A 21,128-nucleotide genomic window follows, 5' to 3' on the forward strand; every position below is an offset into this window, starting at 1 on the left:
CTTTGCAGGTGGGCAGCAGGAGAGTGGTGCAGTATGGGGCAATTATAATGTTACTGTTGGGGACCATTGGGAAGTTCACAGCCCTGTTTGCCTCATTGCCTGATCCGGTGCTGGGGGGCATGTTCTGCACCTTATTTGGTAAGAGGTGTAATGGATTGATACTGGCTGTGTCCACAAGGGGGCATTGTAGAGCCAAGCAACCTGATGCCATGAAACTCAGGGTGCCCTATATTAGCTATATCTGTTGTTGCTTTAAAGGTGACAAAGAAAAGATTGCTAACAAACACTGTTGAGGTAGTAGTACTTTCTTTTGCCTTTCCACACCTAGGAAAAGTCCACAGTAATATATGGGTTTAAGGTAGATTTTGAGCTTGTCTTCCTCACCGTTAACCTTGTTGTGAACAGGCATGATCACAGCTGTGGGTTTGTCCAACCTGCAGTGTGTGGATCTGAACTCCTCACGGAACCTTTTTGTTCTGGGCTTCTCCATGTTCTCTGGCCTTATGCTTCCCAATTACCTGGACACTCACCCAGGCAGCATCCAGACAGGTCTGTCTGTAGCCCCCATTTGTCTGAGTGTTATTTAAAGTGTTGGGCTAAGGCTACATAACTTCAGCCTTCCAACAATGAGATTACATGTAAAAATCACTTGCTCTACATGGTGACTCACTGGGTTTTTTATGTGTTTAATTAGGAGTGCCAGAGCTGGATCAAATTCTTACTGTGCTCCTGACCACAGAGATGTTTGTTGGAGGGTTCTTAGCATTCATGTTGGACAACACCATTCCAGGTACATGCAACATCACAAAGAGAATGAAATCATCATTAACGTTTATAAATCACCAAAGCCTATGAGTCATTATGCTGCTCACATTGTATCTGTGTGTGTTTACATGCAGGCACTAGAAGAGAACGTGGTCTGATCGAGTGGAAGGCTGAGGACTCATCTGATATGGGCAGCGTGAGCTCAGACACATACAACTTTCCAGTTGGCATGGGGTTGGTAAGGCGGTTTGGCTGCCTGCGCTATGTACCCATCTGCCCCACGTTCCGGGGCTTTAAGAGGTGTCAGCACAGAAGCAGCTTGTGTGAGGAACAGGGCATAAAGAGAGCTGAAAGTGTGAAGAACACTCCAGAGAACATGACCTGCACCAAAGTGTAGTCAGTGACCTTGTACTTTGCCATTTTTATGACACGTTTTATACAATGCTAGATTGTTCATAGCTGTGAACTGTTTTCTGTAATAATTAATGTATTTATTATTGCATTATGGGCACTGAATATTTAATAGATGGAATGAATATTAAAGACACAAAATGAATTATGAATGCAGACATACACACAGTCTGAACTTAACGAAGTGCCAAACTGTGGGAGTCCTATTCATGTTGCTTTAAACCTAAAATACTTTTTCTTTTTAAATGATTTAGTTTCGTGCTGAAATAAATGCAGTAGAAATTGTGTTGCCATGTATTTTGTTTCAACTGTATACAAAATTCAATAGTGATCAACAACTAACAAAATGTTATCAAAAAAGGTTCAGGCTGAAAAAGAACTGATTTGCCAGTACATTGGGTCTTATTACAATTGCAATTCTACCTGATTATTTTAGTTAATACAAGCATAATTGTAATTGTATGTACAAGAAGTTAGAAAAATTGCTGCTTGATCTTGAAAACACACATAGCTACAATATACCTCAAGTGTCTGAGGTGGACACATTTCTGATGCAATATACAATATACGATACAATATACAGACTTTCTTGTTTAAATGACTCATTACTACAGGACATGGGACTGTGCATGTAAGATATGCAAAAGTGCCTCAGGCAATACCTTGTAAATGCTGTATTGATGTAGGCACTAGCCTGAGGATCTGTCTCTTCAGTATTTCTTTTATTGATTTAAAGACAATAGTGACAAATATCCATTCACTCATTTACCTCATTCATGACACAAGTCCAGTAGGATTTTGGTGAGCATCTCTTAGTGAAACTGTGAGTCTCTTGTAAAGAGAGGTGTCAGATCTGAGACTATTTGCATATTTGTGAGCCACCGCATATGTGCTAAACAAGTTAAAGTCTCTCAGATACCTGGAAAAGATTCTTGTCAATCTAAACTCCTCCTCTTATTATATTCACCATAATATTTGTGGTTGTACTTGTGAGAAACAGATGTCCCCACAACAGCAAAAAACATCAATGAAATTCCTGTAAATGAGAACATTTTGCTGGTCCTCATTTAAAAATGTGATATTTGTTGTTTTAATAAAAAATGCAGATCTGTGCCTTTGTGTATTAATACGACAGTAGGACTCATCCATTTCAGTTACTAATTCCAGAGGTAGTTTATATCAGTTATGGAGTCCTGAACAGAATATTCAAAATATTTCTTCTGGAATAATTTATTGTATATATGGTATTAAGCATATCTCATATATTTCATAGTCTTTAAGCAGCTTATGTCCAGCATTAGGAGTCTGTGGGCCATCCAATTTAAAGGGCCTGCATTCCATTTTCACTATTATGTCCTATGAAATCTCAGGGTCCTGGTGGCTGCAGCACTGCATGGTGTGCCTGGACATAAGACAGGCAAGGTGGAGTGTAAATGGCAGGGATGTGAAAAGGCGTAAAGGGTACTGGGCAAGGATGTGGCAAAGCAGGGCTAGAGAGCGTCTGCCGTGGCAGGAGGACCTCAATGTACTGGCAGGTCTCTGGGTCAAACAGCATCTTGCGCTGTGGCAGCTGAGGCTTGTCTACATAGAAGCAGTGGCCAGTTTCAGGGTCCAGCAGCAGCTGGTGGGAACTCTGTGCCAAACCTTCACCTACTTCCGGATACAGAAAGCTTGCATTCCCTCTCGTGACCTTGGCACCCAATAATGCGGTGAAAGCTGTGCACTGCTGAGTGTCGGGAGAAGGCTTCTTTGGCCTAGTTTCTTCATTTTCTGACTGGATAGAGGAGGCTTGCACAGTGCATCCATCTGTTTGGCAAGGCAAAGATAGCAGTCTTCCTTCCTCAGATAGCGATCTCATCAAAGGCACAGGACTATTTGTTGGCTGCTTGTGAGATGGCGTTTGTAGCAAGAGAGGGCCTTGAACATAGCTAACTGTTCCCATATGGGGAGAGATGGTCTGGTAGCCTAGGGAATTGGGTTTGTAGAAATATGGAGGCAACACTGGTGTTGGAGCAACAGTTAAAATGCAGGTAGACAGAGGCCCGGCTGAGGTTTGGGATCCGGGAGGTGGGCCTGGTGTTTGGTGACCATCTTTGTTTGCAGAACATATTTGATCTGATGACTTAGAGTTATTTTGCTGCTCAGAACTGACTGAAGGTGGGCAATACTGCTGCACAGCTGCCAGCTCCTGACTCTGAGGTTCACCAGAGCCCCTGCGTTTCTCATATCCTGGCTTGCTGGAGTCCACAGACTGTCCATTTTTGGATATCTCAGTTGAGGTCTCCTCACTAGCTCGTAGCGCTATGTCTGTCCAGTTTGTTTGTTTCACATTTGTGTTGCTACATTGGACATCTGCTTGGCTGGTGGCAATTTGGCTGTTCTGTGCCTCTGGAGATTTTGACAGGGCACAACTGTTTGGCTTGACTGTGCTAATTGGACTGACCTTTGTAAATCCAGCGCTGGGAATATTGTCATGTGATTCCAAGAAAGCAGTAGCCTTAGTTGCACATCCTTTGGGAGTAGCAAGAAGAGGGGCCAGATCTCTGATCCTGTCCAGGGCAAGTGGTGAAGTGAATTTCTGCACATGTAGTTTTTCATCTTGATTGTATCTCTTCCCTTTGTCCCCCCCCTGGTTGTTAATTTGATGGAGCATTTTTGATGATAGATCATGGGCTTTGTCCTCTAGCCCTTGGCCTGCCTCAGCAGGGCCCCTGAATGACAGGCTGTATTTGTTTTTCACTAAGCTACGCATATCCCTTACCATGTGTACAGGGGCTATGGCTTTGAATTTCCCTTGGCTTTGAGCACCCATATTCACTGACAGTCCAGGTGTCCTGAGTTCTCCCCTGTCACTCTGCTGCGCTTTTACAGCACCACACTGAGCAAACTGGGACAGGGCATTATCACTTGTGTTTGCATCCAGACCATGACCCAGGCAGGCAGCCATTGTGGGACTCGGTGTACTTTCTTTGACCTCATTTTGTTTCTTTTCCTTTTCCAAGTTGATTAGGGGCTGATTCTTGACATTTTGTTGTTTATGGGCTCCCTGTGCTGTGCGGCATTCCTCAGGGGTGGTTTTCACCGTGGCCTGCTTGGCAACACTTGGATTGCAGGCTTTGCCTTTTGCTGAATCACAGGATAGCTTCTCCCCAGAGCTCTGGCTACTCAGCCACACTGCTTCCTTACTGAGACCCAGCTTCTCTTTTTCACTCTCGGAAGTGATGGTTATTTCAGTACCACGGCCCAGAAATTCAGTCCTGCTTAAGCCACTGAACGGAGGGTTGAAGCTGTGTTTGGCTATCAGCTTGGCCTGTGTTTTAGAGCTCACACTGATATGTTCTTTAATAGAGCTGCTCTTTGTTTTGGACTTAGGCTTCAGAGTAGGACTTGATGAAAAAGTAAAGCAGTCTGAAAGAGGACCTGTGACTTCATTGCACACCTCCTTAGCAGAAGTCAAGTAATCATTACTGGCTTTGCTATAAGCTATGCTAGGAGCAAATGCTCGATCAGAAACGTCTTGAAGATTCTGTTCATGTTGCATCCTCTTTGAAAGGACACTTTTAATGATGCAGGAAGCCATTTTGGTTTTGCCGGATGTTTCGTCTAGGGATAGTGACTTCTGAAGCCTCTGCTTTCGTTCAGCCTGAACTGAGTGCTGTTCTAATTCACGGCAGTCCTGATGAAGAGCTGCAGGGGTGCTGTGCTGGCGATGGAGAAGGTCCCGGGGCCGGCTGGGCCCCGGGACATGGTGGAGAGCATTATTGTTTTCACTGGAAGGATGTTCTACAGTGTCCCGTCTTTTCAGCTGAATCTGTCTCTTCGGTACAGTCTTTGCACTTCTGTTCACTTCTTTGTGGCTTTCCAAGGCCACGTCAATGCATTCAACACTGCTGGTCTCTGAGCAAGCTGAAGTGTTATGCTTAATTGTTGGTATCATTGACAACTTACAGGACAGAACATCCTTGGACCAACCATGGATGCATCCATCAGAGGACAGCTGAGATGAGGACCAGCAACCATAGTTGTCAGCAGCATCCGAGTAGTCAGCGTCAGGACAGTTGGATCCTAAGTGGTCCAGACTTGTGCGGCTCCTCACTTTGGTGGTTGTCTCAGCTAGCTTTGTGGCCATTCCGAATCCTCCTTTGGTATTGTCTGCAGCACTGCAAAGCTGCCAGGGGCTGCTGCGGGCGGTTGGCAGGAGTGGTCTGGACAGCCAGACGTCTAGACAGCTCTGCTTTTGCAGCGTTCAGGAAACAGGAGGGCTCCGTGGCCGGTGTTGGTAGCAAGTTGCGAGGATACACTCTGAATAACAGTGTGGCGGGATTCTTAACTCCTGCCTGTTGGGTGTGAGCGCAGAGGTGCAGCTTGCAGTCCGTTTTCTATTCCTGGCTCTGAGTGACAGGTCTGCCTGCTCTTTTCCGACCCGAATACTCTGCTCCTCCCCCTCCGATTTCATATAGCTATTGATGGACCCACCTCTGTCGAGCTTGTATTCAGCACTGTGCTTATTGGGGCCCTCTCTGGAGCTTTGCTGATGTACTTCGGTGTCTTATCTTAATGCCAGGGTGTTGTTGTTCTCTTTCCCAGCTATATTGATTTCCTTCACTTGTGGTCAAAATAGTTTTTGAAGTAAATCTGGATTTCACACAGTCATGATTTTCAACAGATTTGGTTGCAGTTTGAGCTGTGGTCATGCTGCTTCTTAATTAATTCCATGGTTTCAATTTCATGGTTTCAATGTCTTTCCTGGATGAGTTACAAGGGTGAGCACAATCTTGCTCAACATCTGTAGACTATATATTTATAGGATTCAGGTTTATAATTTGAGGATGTGTTATTTTAGGACTTGTTATTTTTGATAGTTAAAATTTTGATTCTAACATATGAACGTCTGTGAAGAGACTTTATTTTGTCCACACAGAGATTCTTTAATTAGAGCATCCTGTGACACTGTTTTTTCATCCATCTTTGTTTTAAACTCTTGCAGTAGAGCAATATTCACAGATGAAGAGTTTATTGATATTTCTTCTGCAGGGCCTACAGAGTGTGTGGACTCAGTCCTGCATTGTGGCTCACTGCGGAGAATCCAAACCTCATTTTCCAGAACCTCACTATATTCACTAAGAGAGCAAAGGGCAGTACAATATGAACTTGATGAGTCATCCCATGCGTCATCATCCAGCACTGGGTTAATCTCCTCCTCACCTCCTCTTGTTGTTGGAAACTCATTGGCTTTTCCTTTAAAGTAAAAGGATGAGGGAGTCAAATCTTTTAAAATGTCACTTGGAAAGGTCTTGTCTGTCATTGTAGCAGTTTGGTAGTAACAAAAGACTAGGCTAAAAAAAGAAGAATGAATTTCTTTGTTCCAGTTCTGTAGAACAGGCAGGCAGTGGCCTATTGGGCAGGTCACACCCCCAGAACAGAGGAGTTTATGATCAGAAACAAATGTCTCACATCCAGCAAGGAAGGTCATACGATTCTTATCTGACCACCTCTGCTGAGTTCTGCAGTTTCTCCAGAAAAGAAAAAGAGAGATGTTACTCTTCAACATTGCAGAAGACTTCAAAATGCTTTAAAAGTAACACATTTTTGACTAATTTACTTTTATACTTTTTATATAGTTTTACTATAATGCACTTCTTTTTTTTGTCCTATTTAAGGAGAGAGTGGTCAGTACACTGATGTGTAAGCATACTCTACTATTCCAGTGTTTGTACCAGCTCTTCTGGGTATGTGAAAGAAAAACATTGAAGGTTCCTTGGTGACAGTTACTGTATATGATGCTCTCCCACCTGAAGCCAATTTAAAGTGCTCACCTGATCCAAGATGCCCACCTGGTGGAACTCTTCAGATCAGATTTTTCTGAAACACCTGTCATTGAAAAAAAGAAATATAAACTACAAATTTTATGCATCTTTAAATATATTTTATGTTCACACATGTAAATAGCTAAAACAAGAACTAAGATCAAATACCCTCTTAGAGCCTGTGTTAAGAAAAGGGCTTCAGAACAGATGAATCAGACCTTATATTTTAGCTGATGAGAGCTGGCCCAGGTTATGGGGTCCAGGCCCAATAGAAGTTGAGGAGGTGTTGTGGCAGTTAGCTTTGACAGCAGGTGCTGGTCTAGCTGTGCTGGTGCTGGCCTCTGGAATCCTGCTAGCATGGCCAGTGCAGTCACAGGGCCATCTAAATATAACTTCCTCAGCCCTATAATACTATCATCATAGCGATAGTGCTGGGGTCCTATGGATAAACCTTGGGAAATACCAGCCTTCTAAATGGCCTCTCCAAATAGAGTGGCTACATGAGTGCCTTTGGCCCTATTTTACCACCCAGGCATTTTTAAAATAGAATTTTATTTATTTTTTGGTGGAACTGAAACATTGATATGCTTACTGAACACATGCACATGGCTCATGATGTAGTGTGGTAAAATATATCAGCATGGAATATAGCGCTTCAAGTGTTACTATGCAATGAGAGGCACTGAGGTCATTAAAGAGCAAATATTCAGTGTCCTCCAGGTTTATTGTGCTGTCTGGGATGATCACTGAATGGGACTAGATCATGCATGCTATATAAGTTAAAACATGTGAACCAGTTGATCTTGGCAGAAGAAATGTGTTAATGGCATAATATAATTGGGTGTACTAATATGAGCCCATTGGTATCATTGCACACAAGCCCGCTGAATGTCTTAGATATACATAACTCCCTTTGAGTAGATCAGTGGGTATAACCAGCACTTTAGTGCTAACTTGGGTAAAAGGGGGTGTTACATGCCCAAAAGTGAACTGTAAATATAGGTTATTTTAATTATCCATAAATGTTCTTTGCAAATGCAGTTATATACAATAAATATCAATATTTCAATTTCTTGGTATGTGAAATTGTAAACAATTGTTTAATAAAAATATTACATGGTCCTAATTTCCAAGACTTAGTAGGACTATACCTTTCAAATGGACATAGTATACAAAATACACAGAGTATTTATTTATGTATGTATTTATTTTCTGTGAAAACACTTAGATAACACAAACTACACATTGCCCTAAATTTTCTTCAAACCTTTACATTCTCTTGAATGTTAGAAATTCAGCAATTACATTTAATAATAGGTCACTTTGCAATTAAACGCTTTTGGGAACTTTTTAAAAAATTACCACGGAGATTTTGCATTATTTTTCACAGTGTTCATATCTTTTCGATGACGAGTGCTTAGAATGTGCCTATGTGCCCATGTGTTTATAATTCAGGGGCCATCTAGTGGTCAGATATCGATAAAGCGTTTATAAATGCCGGGGCTTTTAATTTGAAAACATTCGGTGCCGTTTTATTAAATTCATCCTAACGCACATGCTGGAAAATAGCAGCTAAATGGTAAATGTGCAGAGTTTGTTGAATATATGATTATCAAAGGGTAACGTTGTTCTATGTATTTGAAATCACCCAACGAGTTTTTGGAAAACGAAGAGGACAACAGTTAACCTCTTAAATAAATCTGAATGAATAAATAAAATGTAACCTAATCAAATATCCATAAATGGGATCCATCTATACTTCGTTTATCACTATACATAATACTGGAGTTAATTACAACTAAATTAACTTATAAGACAAATAACACAATATGCTTATATGAGTTTTCAACACTTACAGTGAAGAACATATAACTTAAAGCATATTTTCTAAACTTTAAAATATAGACATGTCGGGTAATAATGTTTAGGCCTTAAAGGAGACATGGTGTTTCAATGGCCCTGGACTCCTCCCCGTTTAAACCATTCATCTTGCTTCTCACTACAATATCATTAGGGTGTCCGCTCTGGCCACTGGGGGAACACCGCACGGGACGACGAGGGAAAAAACTCGTCTTTCTAATAAGTCAAACTTATTAGGAAACACGAGGCAGTGAGGGGGAAAGATCCTTCACATTGGAGTGTTTGTGTGGTACACGACAATAATCTTGGTTAGGTATTGTTTCTCTACGAATGAAAGGTGTTCGTTCGTCCGACAAAGGATATAGGACAGAATGCAGCAATTCTGAAACAAAGGGGTTTGGAGTGTCGTTGTCTCTTCAGTGGAAAGACACGGGTCGTGAGGTAATGCCGCACAAATCGGCGTGTTTCTGACCTTTTTAAAGACTGCGCACTCTACTTCGGTCTTTGCGAAGTTTAAAGGCTGTTTGTTGTCGAGTTAAGTTGTGTTTTAAGCCACAACTGTGTACTTTACGGAGCTTGATGTAGACTAATAAACGACTCGTGGTTTGCTGGTGGCAGTAGATCCCAAATCTGTCGCTTTAGATTTGGTGTGGTAGTTCCTAAAATTGTACATTCGGCCGCGCTGTGTCTTAAAACAGCAAATCATTTTTAGTGATGTAGTGTTATAACAGGGCAAAGTAACGAGGCGTGATATCAACTACATACAAAGAGGGGTTATGCTATAGCCGAGCTTTTAAGTAACTGCTTGAGCAACTTTGTGAACTCTCACAACTGATGGTGCAGGTTACAGTATAGAACAACTTTTATATTTAATTTTAATTAGAAATATTTAATGCAACACTCTTCTCAGGTTTTGTGGATATGATGAGAGCAGGTAAATGTTGAGTATGTATATATTTGTTTTGACTTAAGGATGTATTGGAAATAATGAATTGTTTCTATATTTTCTTACAGGCTAAGGCCTTTCTGAATGGGAAAGATGGAACCAGAGGGACAGTGGTGGAAAAGCCAGCTGGCAGCAGACATCCATCAGGCTCTTCGGATTAAGGTGAGCGTCCCCGTCAGAGTCTCAGCATGGTGATTTTTCATCTAACATTCATCTATGTTTTTCAGCTTGGTCTCGGAATAATTTGGAACAATTCAGATTGGTCTGATTTCCAGCTGTCTTTGAAGCTGAGGTGTGAAATCTCACATCTCCTTAAGAAAACATCCCATGTGTCCCCTCCTTCTCTGTGGAATGGACAATGTTCCTGCCCTACACAACAGTTAATAGCCTTTACTTCCTAGATCCTTAATATGGATGCCATTAAAAGCTGCCCATCCTACCCACCATTTCTTCTCATTTAAGCGCTGTGACTGATATGCTCAGATGTACGGTATGAAGAGAATACACTTAGTGCTTCTTTTTCAGTTGTTTTCTTGAACAGTTGGGCAAATTAGAAACTCTTGTGTAGGAGCACTGGGAAATGGCTTCAGTAGAACCTGAACCTTGTGGGGATGTGGAGGAGTTTGCTGTGTGCTGACAGTCTGATGGGGATGCAGGGAGGAAGTGCATTTGCTCAGTCTGGCTGGTTGTCCTTGAAGTGTTAACTGTGTGTTGTTCTCTTATTGTCTGGCCTGTTTATAGTGGGCTGTATATCATGCCCATGTCCTGTTGAGAGTGCAGAGTGGAAATTTTCTGTTTTGGTTTGTTTGTACTTGAGTTTGACTATTAACAAGATGGTATAAAGATGAATCATTGCTACTAATTGTAAGACCATTAATTTTTTTCCTGTAATTTAGTGTTTCAAGGAGATGGCAGTGGCCCATAAGATAATACATCTATGTTTCTTGTAATAGTTATTTAATCTAGTTTATTTTAATATTTGTATCTAAATATAGTCCAGTTGGAGACTTAATTTGATGATTGGATCTATATTGCACTACTGAAGTTCTCTATGTGGCTCCTGTGAAAGCTAACAGCAGAATTATAGGCGAGTAAAGCCTTAGTACTGCAGAATTCAGAATGTCAAACCTGATTCAGTGCATGTGTTTTAGATTGTGTTCATATGCAAGAATTGTTTAGCAAACTTGTCACAATTAAATTTCATTCCAAGTGACTGGAGTATGGTTCCACTTGAGAACTGATGTTAAGTATGACAAATTTAGGAAGCATGTTTGTTTGTGTTAACTGCTAGGATGTGTCACTAAGTGGGGAGCTTTGCCGTTTCAAAAGAGGCATTTGACTGATTTCATGTCTATACTGGCTTGTGAAACACAGGCTCCAGTGACTTCCAATGGTGGCTCATGGGAAGCAACAAAAAAAAATTGCAGTGCTGCTGGGTGAATATACAGCAAGTCATGAGCATGAAGAATGGAGTTTAAAAACAGATGCAAATGCTTTGTTGTGTGTTTTACTTCTATGGGTTGTTCCCTTGAGTAATCTGTAGTAAAACATTTGCCATGCGTGTTTCTGCCGTTCCACCGCAACTTTACAAAATGTTTCTCTTTCAGTTCCCTCCTGCACGGCATCAGTTTAATACACAGCAGCACTGAAACCATTTACACTGCTGTTTGTGAAAATGCACACTAGCCTTATTGTTGCTGCATTGCCACATCAGAATAATCTGTGTCGTCTTGTTCAGATTATTCTGTAATGGAATGCCGAAATATTCTGTGGAATTAATATTCTCCCAGATCAGATGAAGGTTGCTCTGTGTTGTACATGGGTGACTGGTTGAATACCCTCCCATGTGGCTGGCATTTTTCTCGCCTGCTCTGTTGCTGAATTCGTTTGGATTTACCAGCTTGTTTACACACAGCAGTAATGAGAACCAGTCCCTTTTAAAATGCTGTATAATGTAGCATGCCTGATTAGACTGGCAGTTTATAGGAGTATGACTACATTTTCATAATTGGTGTTGCGGTCCCTATGCTAACAATTCCACTTCACTGGTTTTATTTTTTGCTTTTTAAAATTGTTACTTAAATGTCTGAGAATTCTAGCCATTCTCTGGGATTTCTTTCATGATGGAAGCAACCTTGTGGAAACTAGCATGACTAGGAAGATGCAGGATGAGTGAACTGATTTGGCTAGTTTTACTTCCTCTGCTCTTGCTCATTTGATCTATGGATTCTTTAAAATTTCCCAAATCAAAGGGACTTACTTCACTTCTAAGCCTTACTGCTCTAGGAATGATGACTGTGTTCTAGCACAGGGACGTGTAGTTGATGCACCGATCATCCATTCAAGGAGAGCAGCAGCTGTAGAGTTGTCTAAACTGTGGATGGCCTCCACAAAGGGGCAGGGGGAGAGGGTCAGGGCCCAGCCCCTCTCCCCCTGAGGGACAGATGGTTGGGAGACTTGACGGCTGCGCCTGCAAAGGAACCGGCACGCTCTCAGACAGCCATCATAAAGCAGAAGTGCTGGAAAGCCGAGCGTTAAATGTGCCATTATCATTTTATGCCGTTTCAGTTTCTATTTAATAGACTGCAGCTGGGAAAGTATTTAAATGAATCGATTGTTGACAAAATATTAAGAAAATCCTGTTAACCTTAACCATTAGTGCACTAACAGGAATTAATGAATGTAGCTCAGTGTACAATATTTGAATATTTATCATCTTTCACTGAGGAAAGCAGAATCCCCTAACGGGTCAAAGGGACTTTTTTTTTATCCATTTCCCCCCCCCCCCCACCCCACTGCCACAGCCTTTCCTGTCCACCTTCATCCATGTCTTCCTCTCTCCTCAGGAGCTGAAGCTGCCCACATACCACGCCCATTCACCGCAAATCGGAATGAGACGCTACTTTGCAGACCTCCTGGCCGTCCTCAGTAACCGCTACCAGCTGTGCCCCACTGCGCGTCACCTGGCAGTCTATCTTCTCGACCTTTTTATGGACCACTATGATGTGGCAGTGAGGCAACTCTACGTCATAGCCCTCTCCTGCCTGCTCTTAGCCAGTAAGTCAGCTTCCTAGTGTAGACTCAGTGCACGTCTTTCCAAGAAGAATGCCGCGCACAGCTAAAATGGTGGAGCAATGTCCCAGTTGTCGCTTTAGTCTCCACCACCAAAATGAAATGATGAGCTTGCCTTTGTTAGGTTTAACATTAATTGCAGAGTTTGTGCATCAGAATGCCACATGCTGTAGTTTGCCCTGCGGGTCGTTACTGGCTGTGGCGGCACTCATTTTGGCCGGCGCTGTGCCGTGGGGCAGCTGTGTGGACGGGAGGCCACGGCCTCCACAATCCCCACAGGGCCCTCACTTAGTCGTCAAGGCAACATTCACACCGACAAATCTGACGGTCCCCTGCTCTACAGAGCTGAGCAAACCCAGCTGGCCTGCTGGGGATGGATTCCATGCTGGGTTCACCTCCGAGCCAGTGCTGATGTCTGACTCGGATTGAGCTTGGAGGACAGCCTGTGCTGGCTCTTCAGGAGAGATACGTTGAGTGGTGGTATGGCCGTACTGCTTGATATCCTCATGAGATTTATTATTCAGGAAACAGGTTAGTCTGTCTTGCCAATCAGTGCAAAAAGCAATGTGGTGATGTGTTATCAGTTACAGGCATGTGTGCTTACACCCGAACAATGTGAGGCAAAAATGAGGCACAGGTGAGACAACAGGAGGAGTCTTGCTTGTATGGCAGTCTGTTGGGATTTGACATGACTTAGAAACTGGGTCCTTTATCACACCCTACATCTATATCCCCAAGTCCAAATTGATTGGAGGAAATTGTCCTTAGAGAATAACCAAAAAAAAAATCAAGCAAGTGTGTCCTTGGTGTGTGTACATTTTAAGACCTTTTAGCATTCTGCATTCATGGAATATTTGGTTTGCCTTTTAACAGTGTTGTACTGTTAATAACAAAGTCCCTGTGTTTTCTGCCCACATTTCATCCTCTGCTTAAAACATATTCAGTTTGTTTCAACAACAGCTTCTTTATGTCCTGAAATCTTGGATTCATCCCTCTGATGTTTCGTTTGATTTCTTAGAAGAGGGTTGTTTGGGCTGGCTGACAATTGGCACAGTGCAGACATTAATTAATAGCGTTAGACTGAATGAGTAATGACCTTGTTGATGTTCCATGTTTGAAGCCCCCCTCCCTTTCCTGACTCATTGATTCACGCAACTGCTGCTATTGTTGGGCACATCTTCGAGCTGCTTACTCTGAGCGGCGAGTGTGCGAGGGGCCAAGGGAGTCCTGCTCTAGGCCTAGCCCGGGGGACGCAGCTATTCAGGCCGAGGACATTATTTATTTTGACAAATGGAGGGGTATTGCTCACTTTGAATAGAACAATATGCCTCACAGAATCCAGGGCATATTTTTAGATAGGCCTGCCCAAGTCTGTGCTTTTAATTTGTTTCTCTACAGTTGCTTTGTTTTCTGAAATCCCTTCTCAAATCTCTGTTACTTTGATGTGGTTTAATCATGGCTTTCATCTAAGCCTGCCTGCCTCAGTGCACCTCTTTCCCTTCATCAGCTCTCTAGCCTCAAGCTTTCTGCAGGCAGCACCAGTGAGTGTGTGCAGAAGAACCCTGCCTGCCACTGGAGTCTAGACCGAGTGTTGTGTAATAATTGTAGAACTAATGGGCAAAACGACTGCTCTTAAAGCCAGTGTTGTGATAGTAATGCTTGAGGGGCTGCCATGTGCAGCTTTGTGGAATGCGTGGATGCACCCTAGCGTCTGGTGTTATCAGCTGTGTTTTTTGTGCGAGTGAGGGGGAGGAGAGGAGCCCACTGCCTTTAAATCCAGCACAATTTCCTCTCAAGCGCCTGGCAAATGCCAGATTTGTTATGCTAACTAGTTTAGAGTACGTCTCTCGGCACAATGCCTGTCAAAAAGTGGATGACTTTAGAGTTACATTTTCTTTAGCCAGACGCAGGCCATTCAGAATTGTCAATAGGTGTCACTGGCACCATTATTTCCAGACTTTGGCAATAATGTTTTTGGTTTAAAAAGAAGTAACATATATATTTTGAACAATTTCCACCCAAGACAAATTGCATAGTAACTCATTTGTAGCATGGCTAATGTGCCACCGCCCCCCCCAAAAAAAACTTTTCTTCCCTTCCAAAATTTCTAGAAAGCAATGTAGCATAGCATATCCATTGCTGGTTCTCTCGCTCTCTTTCTCTCCTCCACCTCTCCCCACCCCCAGGCTGAGATGGAGGAGGGGAGGCCAGAGCAGCCTGGAGGGGCAGGTTTGAACTGAAACACTCAGCAGGGTTTCTGATGTTCAGATTAGTGTGACGGACGTCCCCCGAGGTTTGATGCTAATGAAGGGCGTTAATAATACTTGGATAATTGAGAAAAGAGAGGCTTGTATCATGGGTGCTGGAGAAGCATGGTATAAAAATGAATAAATCTCAAAATGTGCAAGTGAGATTAAATGTACAGCACACGTTACTAATATAAATGTCATGCATACTAGCGCTGGAACCACTGAATGGTGAAGTGTAAATTAAAAGAATCAAAATGCCAACAGAGAGGGTGAAGGAAATCTCATTTTCTGTCAGCAGCCCAATCGCCCAAAATGGTATTACATGTTTTACTATTGAAAAGTTGTCAACATGCTGTGCTCTTAAATGTCTCACACACGTTAAAATTTTAGATAGATGACTGAAGTTCTAGCTTTCAGCAGAATTTAGTTTTCTGTGAGCCATTTTGACATCCATGCATAGTACATGGTAGCTAGACACAAGGCTTTCCGCATGGAATGCAGGTGTGACCACTGTTTGTGAAGAATTTTATTGAACCCCTGCTCCTTGGCTAAGGTCCTCTTCACACCCACCACTGATCTGAGGACAGGGGCCCCCTGTGAGCGACCAAGCGTGCGCTGGAGGGGTCGGGGGTCACAGGTCCTTTATTGTTGGGGCATCCAACTGCAGGGGAAGTAATAGAGGGGAGCCTAGTACTTTGCTGTAAAGATATTAACACCTAGAACAAGGGGAGGGGGTACAAAGGGCACTAAGGAATTCTAGTCTAAGGAACAGTCAGCACAGACCTCCTCTCATTAAACCACAATGCTTTGTCTGCCATGTACCATCATGCCAGTTTTAAAGATATGATGTTTGCTGAAGACTATCTTATCTGATTGTTACCGCTGCATCAAAAAATGAGCTGAAAATGCCTTCCGTGTTTGCTGTCCGCACTGCGGCATGCGAGTGCATGGACAATTCTGACGTCTGGACTCTGTGCTAATTGCTTATTCTGCCTGGCAGACTGACCTCTCGGAGATGCTGACGCCTGAAATGCCAACAGTGAAATGTGTGAATGGCGGTTCACACCCAGGGCTCTGCCCCCCCTGTTGCTCTGTCCTCATCAGAGACCGCTGCTGCTGCTGTTTCATCTGCTTACATTGTAATGGCGTGATTTGTGCATTATCTTTGGAGCTATATGAATGGCAACAAGGAAGATGCTTGTTTTTGTTTAAACTTGCATAACGTCTAGATTTAAAATCATGTCATGCTGATGGACATTCGCACAGTGTTCCTTTAGTGTTTTTTTTTTTTTTTTTTTTTTTTTCTCTCTCTCTCTTTGAAGTCACTCATGTTATGGACTCCACAGTCCCAGACAGAAATCTTGCCCATCAGTTAAGCCTTTGTGCCTTTGTCATCTTGTAGGTAAATTTGAGGAGAAGGAGGACAGAGTTCCCAAACTGGAGCAGCTGAACACTCTGGGCTTCATGTGCAGTTTGAACCTCGCCCTCAACAAGCGTGACCTCATTAAAATGGAGCTTCTGTTGCTGGAGACCTTTGGCTGGAACCTGTGCATGCCCACGCCCGCCCACTTCATTGACTACTACCTCCACGCCGCTGTGCAGGAGGGAGACCTGCACAACGGCTGGCCCCTGACCTCGCTGTCCAAGACCAAAGCCTTCATGGACAAGTACACACACTACTTCCTAGAAGTCTCCCTCCAAGGTGCAAATTCCAGATTGAAATGAGTAATCTGATGAATTCAAGTATATAAGTGTGTGCACTTAAAAAAAAAAACCCAAAAAAAACAATAGATTTGTTAATAACGGGGCTAAGAATGGAAAAGATGATATGCATGCTAATGAAACAGATAATATGCAGATTATTTTCTCAGAATGACACATGTCTCTTGTTCCAGACCATGCCTTCCTGAGTTTCCGGCCCTCTCAGGTGGCTGCGGCCTGCGTTGCGGCCTCCCGCATCTGCCTACAGATCTCCCCCAGCTGGACCACGGTGCTACACTTGCTCACGGGCTATTCCTGGGACCACCTGACTCAGTGCATCCAGCTCATGCTGCTGTAAGAGCAGGCCATGATTATAGTGCATAATGCAGATAGAATCAGTATGTGTAAAGGTATAGCATTTGAATCTACTGGTGTGGCTCAGAAATGTGGAATAGCTTTTAACCCTTTCACATTTTTCTCCATGTCTTTCTTAAAGTGCCCATGACAACGATGTGAAAGAAGCCAACAAATCCAAGTCGTCCCCGTCGTCCGTCCAGGGTCTGCAGCCTCAGGCCCACGCCTCCCCCAGCGTGGCTGCCACGGTGCTCCAGAGGCAGCCCGCCTCAGGCTCCCAGCAGCTGCTGCTCGAGGCGGGTGGCTACGCGCAGCTCACCCAGCACTCCCCCGCCCTGTCCCAGCTGCACGTCCTGGCTGACTGCCAGGCCCTGGGCCCTGTGGCCTCGCGGGACTACCTTCAGCCACACCAGGCTGGCCTGCTCTCGGCCTCCTTACCGCCCGCCTCCTTTCCGTCGTTCCCCAGCCTGGCGTCGGGGCTTTGCGGCCTGCCCCTGCAGGGTCCCCTCTCCGTGCAGGTGGGCGTGGGGGCCGAGCCACGGCACTGCGTGGGCCTGGCCTACGGCACCGGTTACCTGGGCTCCCACCACAGCTTCACGGCCAGCTGCTTTGACAGGTGACGCCAGGACAGGGAGGACAGAGTGAACTTGGGTCGCCCGCTGTCCTCCGCTCTCCCTTCCTCCAGCGCACCCTCTGCCCTTGAAGGGCTTCGGCTCAGTCAGAGGCACAAACTTTCCAAACAGAAGACCAACAGACGTGCGGATCCTGCAGAGGTCATAGTGTTGACTTAGGTCAACAGGAGAGCCTGTTTTTTTTTTGTTTTCTTCCTCATGTCCCTTGATTTTAATATATAGCTGCCTGTTTCTCCAGCTGATAAGAAAGGACCTTCTGGGACAGACAGATTTCCTAAGCAAAGCCTACATTGAGAGAGAAAGGGGAGAAAGAATGCCAGTAGTAAAAGATATGTTTATTACACACTTAGCATGTGGAGCATTTTGTGTCCATACAAAGCCTTAAGAAGAGAACCAGTGGAGATCTAGACTCCAGAACTGCTTTTTTAAAACAAGGAGTTCTTGTAATTTCACACTGGAGTTACTGTGTCGTCCTTTGATGCTGCTGCCTTAAAAATGAAACGATGGCTTTATGACCAAGAAACCTGTCTCCCTTCTGGTATCGTTTACAGTGAGAAACCACATATCAGGGATGCACAGATTACTTGAAAGAAACGATGCCATTGAAACAGCTGATGTTTGTATGAAGTGGTTAATTTCTTCTCTCTTTTATTTTTTAATGAGTCTGCTTTAAAGGTGTCTATAAGGAATGTTGCTGTTACACTGTGGTTGCCACTCTTGGCCCAGAGCCCTGTCCCTTTGGTTTTCCTGCAGGCAGATGGAGTGGAAATCCCCAGGGGACAGGGGCATCTGTCCTCCTCTCTGTAGCTCATACTGGTGGAAGCTGAGCTTTACAAGCTATTTACCCATGGGGGGGAATCCCTTGATTCATGCATGTTAAGCTCACTACAGCACAAAGATGACTTGTCTTTTACCTCATCCATTTGGTCACTGTGGTCCATTCAAATTACCTCACATGCCTGCTGTGACTTGGATCTGTCATGATGGTTGGAAACATTATTTTTCATATTGAGTAAAATATAGGTTATAATAAGGTATACTCGTGCATCCTCGGCTGTGCTACTGATTTGCTTTGTCTTTTTGGAGAGTTATGGTTGTCCACACATGGACATCAGTGAAACTGAGATGGGACACTTGGGTTGACACCTGAGATTTTCTCTTCCATTTCATGGAACGTTACCATTCCAAATGCTTTCTTTTGTTTTATGAAAATGTCAGCAAGTGTTGCGTTCTTAAACAAATTCTAAGTGAAGTATGATATTCATGAAGCAGACTCCAACGTTCAACCATAATTCATAAGGGATTGGTGCATGAAACTAGAGATTAGACTAACACTAACCCGACTCGGTCCATTTCTCTCAGGTTTTGCAGGGATGTCAACTGCACAATAAATATGTTCTTAACCGGCAGCAAGACCAAAGTGTCTGCTTTGTCCTGCTAAATGATAAGCTTTTTGACCACTTTACAGGACTTGATCAAAATCATCCTCTGAAAGTCCTGGACTTTGAACTACCTCAATGTACACCATTTAGTTTTGTTTGTGTTTTTTTTTTGGGGGGGGGTGCTACTGATTTCTGCAGGACATTTTATTTCAGTACAGTCCTTCTGACTGGTCATAAGGTTCAGTGTTTTATTCCCTAAACAATATTCTTTCTTTCTTTCTTTCTTTCTTTTATGTTGAAGTCCCATGTTTTATGTAGGTAGATGCATTGTGTTTACTGTAACGGATACACGCACTGATTCGTATTTCAGTTCATTGTAAAGTGAAGCCTCTGTGTGTGCAATATGTAACCATTCGTTTTTTTTTTTTTGTTTGGTTTTTTTTTGTTACTTTTAAGCATTTTTACAACTAGTTTATTTTAGCATTAGTGTTTTTTTATAACAAGATATTATTGCTGAAAGGCAGTGATTTTTATTTTCCACCAAGAAAATGTTGCACATTGCAACCAATGTCTCCTAAATCTCTAGAAATTTAGTAGACTTTTGAGTATTGATAGAGCTCATTCCGTGGTCTATGGTTTTATTTAAAAGCCTCAATTTGTGCAGAAGAGAGATACCTGTGTTGAGGGGGGGGGGGGATAACAACATGTAATTTGGATGTAAATCCTGGAAAAAAATAAAATGAGCATACATGTAGTAGAAATGTCCATGTTATGGCACTATGCTATTGTGAATACTGAAAGTGGCTAATTTGCATAGCTCAGTGGTTGTTTTAATATGAATGTCTGGACTCATTACACATGAAAAGAGAATGTGTGTGGGAGGTGTTCCTTCGTTGGCTCCACCCTAAATAACATTGCCCTCCCTCTTTCCTCTGACACCCCACTTTGTGTCGGGTTTAAGACAATAGAGGAGATTCCTGCCCTGCTTGGCTCTTTCCTGTCACTAAACACCACTAAACAAATAATGAGAAAACAGCCTTGTCTAGATCAAAATTTGTCTGAATGAAAAATTTAAAAAGGGATGCAGCGCAATGGTCAGTTCCAGGAAAAGAGCAGAGATGAAACATTAAATAATATAACCACCACCCAGGAGGTATGCTGTGGAAGCTGTCAGTCTTGGAAGTATTTCAGCAATATGATCTTAGTTCATAAATTCCCCAAAGACCATAAAAGCACTTCGAAGGCAAGAACTTCATGGTTAAATAGTTCCACCACTCCTAGTGGCCATATGTATTTTTACCTAAAAATTATTTTGTGATGTGAAACTCGGCAGTGTAATTATCACTTAAAAATAGATAACACTGTTTGGATGGATGAATACTTTCAAGAAACTCCTTAGATCCTGGAATAATGTGCAGCTGATAAGCAGTGTATGCCAGGATAGGGTGTAATGCTAGATTAGTTGGTTTGTTGAGAGAGTGATCTTATCTGAATAGTTAGAGTGTGTAGACAGGGCTAGAGGGGGTGGTCTACAAGGCAGAGAAGGAGCAGGGAGCGTCCTTTGTGCGAGTCCTCTGTGGGGGGCATATGTGCAGGCCCAGAGAGGTGGGCCACATGTCTGGGCCAGTGTGATGAGGGAGTGGGGGAGGGGCGTGTGCAGGGGTACTTGGGTAATGGATCATTTTCACAGCCTTTGTTTGCAAAGCTGGAGGGGGGTACACTTTTAATTATCAAGAAAGGGTATTTCCAAACTAAAGCGCTCTGCAGATATTGTTTTACTGTATTGTGTGTCTGCTTATTCTGCAGCTCTTAATAGCCATTTGCTTTAGAGAAGGGATTAATGTAGTGTTGTGGCTGGTTAAATATGAAATAAATTTAAAAGCAGCTAACTGCTGCATGTACTCAATAAACTACTAGTTACTTTAGTATGTGGGCTAGTCAGTGCCATG

General features: G+C 43.2%; 2 protein-coding genes across 2 annotated transcripts in view; both read left to right on the forward strand.

Annotated features, from left to right (window-relative positions):
- slc23a1 (solute carrier family 23 member 1) overlaps positions 1-1,462 on the forward strand; it is an 8,926-nt gene extending 7,464 nt beyond the window's left edge. Inside the window, exons 11-14 of the mRNA XM_027022687.2 lie at positions 9-138; positions 406-549; positions 695-790; positions 900-1,462. Coding sequence (XP_026878488.2) covers positions 9-138; positions 406-549; positions 695-790; positions 900-1,162 — 633 coding nt within the window. The 3' untranslated portion in view covers positions 1,163-1,462. The remainder of the gene's footprint in view (positions 1-8; positions 139-405; positions 550-694; positions 791-899) is intronic.
- A 7,559-nt stretch (positions 1,463-9,021) lies between these two features.
- On the forward strand, positions 9,022-20,020 carry ccnjl (cyclin J-like). Its single transcript, XM_027022661.2, has 6 exons — positions 9,022-9,284; positions 9,858-9,951; positions 12,636-12,846; positions 16,513-16,812; positions 17,006-17,165; positions 17,308-20,020. Exons 2-6 carry the CDS (start codon positions 9,874-9,876, stop codon positions 17,783-17,785), a joined length of 1,227 nt encoding a protein of 408 aa, XP_026878462.2. The 5' UTR covers positions 9,022-9,284; positions 9,858-9,873; the 3' UTR covers positions 17,786-20,020.
- The last annotated feature ends 1,108 nt before the right edge of the window (positions 20,021-21,128 follow it).

This window comes from Electrophorus electricus, chromosome 6 (genome assembly GCF_013358815.1).
Source record: "Electrophorus electricus isolate fEleEle1 chromosome 6, fEleEle1.pri, whole genome shotgun sequence".
Lineage (NCBI taxonomy): Eukaryota > Metazoa > Chordata > Actinopteri > Gymnotiformes > Gymnotidae > Electrophorus > Electrophorus electricus.

Bases quoted from the DNA above. Each gene is read 5' to 3' on its own strand.
- ccnjl (XM_027022661.2), top strand. From the start codon at position 9,874: ATGGGAAAGATGGAACCAGAGGGACAGTGGTGGAAAAGCCAGCTGGCA. The intron at 12,847-16,512 runs GTAAGTCAGCTT...GTCATCTTGTAG, and splicing joins CTCCTGCCTGCTCTTAGCCA to GTAAATTTGAGGAGAAGGAG. The intron at 17,166-17,307 runs GTAAGAGCAGGC...TCTTTCTTAAAG, and splicing joins TGCATCCAGCTCATGCTGCT to TGCCCATGACAACGATGTGA.